This window comes from Mus caroli, chromosome 6 (assembly GCF_900094665.2).
Source record: "Mus caroli chromosome 6, CAROLI_EIJ_v1.1, whole genome shotgun sequence".
Taxonomy (NCBI): Eukaryota; Metazoa; Chordata; class Mammalia; order Rodentia; family Muridae; genus Mus; species Mus caroli.
Window position 1 is genome coordinate 121,164,105 of NC_034575.1, and position 1,391 is coordinate 121,165,495.

At 50.3% G+C, this 1,391-nt stretch overlaps 1 protein-coding gene across 1 annotated transcript in view; it reads right to left on the reverse strand.

Moving 5' to 3' along the window:
- The window catches only part of Cd9 (CD9 molecule), a 32,544-nt gene that overhangs the window by 1,104 nt on the left and 30,049 nt on the right, over positions 1-1,391 (reverse strand). Inside the window, exons 3-4 of the mRNA XM_021164188.2 lie at positions 1,061-1,158; positions 357-431 (exon numbers count right to left, since the gene is read on the reverse strand). Coding sequence (XP_021019847.1) covers positions 357-431; positions 1,061-1,158 — 173 coding nt within the window. The remainder of the gene's footprint in view (positions 1-356; positions 432-1,060; positions 1,159-1,391) is intronic.

The following is a 1,391-nucleotide window of genomic DNA, read 5'->3' on the forward strand; positions in this document are numbered from 1 at the left end:
TTACAGATTAGAGAAAGTGAGTCTTTGCTGATTACAGAAAGCCATGTTGTTCTGAGCAACCTTTCTAACAGCAGTGGGGAAGGGCTGTCTAGCTGTGATTGACAGGCCCACACACAAACGGTTTCCAAAACGTTCTGAATGATTACTAGGGTGCTAGCCACACAGGGCAGGCTAAGCTCCACGTTCCCACTCCCAAGGACTNTATGCCTTGCTTTTACATGGAAACATACTGGATAAGGAGGTGTATTCAGTGGAAAAACCCGGCGAGTGACTAGCCTGGACCCTTTGTTCTCTGTCTTCCCAGCTCAGAAACTCAAATCACTGTAGGACCCAAGTGTACTTATGGAAACACCTACCTCATCCTTGTGGGTATAGCCCCAGACGGCAGCGGCTATCTCAATGGCGAATATCACCAAGAGGAACCCGAAGAACTAGAAGACACAAAGGATGTGATGAGAGAGACTCCAGCAAGCCAGTCAGCAATACCAAAGGCTTGCAGAACAGTTAGCATGCGGGTGGCACAGATGAACAGGTAGGAAGAGGTTAAGCAAAAAGCAGAGAAGCCATGAATTCTGGGGGGAAAATGTGATCTGCTGCCCCTACACTGGTACTTGGGGGTGTTAGNTTAGAGTTGGGCAGCAATAAACCACCACTGCCCACACAAATACCACCGAGACCGGGGAAACAAAGGCAGCACATTCACTCCGTGGCGTCTNGACANGACGGAAAGAATTTTTAAAATAAGGAGAGAAGGCAAAAGGACCTAAGGACTCGGNAGAAAGCAAACANGGCCTTTGAGAAAGGCGGAAATACAGTCCTGGCATTTAGGTGCATAAAGGAAGTGATTAGGAATCNAGGGCCGGCCACGGCAAGATGGTGGTGGGAGCCAGGCAGACGGGACTGGGCCTGAAGTAAGGATAGTGAGAGGCTGAACACAGCCAGTGGCCCAGGAGCCTTCCTTACTCCACCGGTTCTACCTGTTACGTGCACTAAGCCTGGTGACATTTTGGGAAAGGATTAAGGTAAGGCTGGCTAGCTACTCTATAGAAGGAATACTTACCAATCCCAGCATGCACTGGGACTCTTGTACAGCTCCACAGCAGCCTAGGAAACCAACCAGCATCATGAGGGCCCCGGCTCCAATCAGAATGTACACTCCTGAGGGAGGACAGAGGCAAAGGACACAAGGTTGCAAACATTAGTGTGCAGGCCCAGGCTTCCTCCCAGCCTCCTGTCTCCTTGTTGACTGCCTTGATTCTAGGGACAGAGACATTTTCTTAACAAAATAGCATCCTCACCTTGGCTCCAGGTTCCTCTCCCGACCCTCTCCTCCCTAACTCTGCTCCACGACATCAACACTCTACCTCATCCTCGGACCCTTTCCTAGAAGG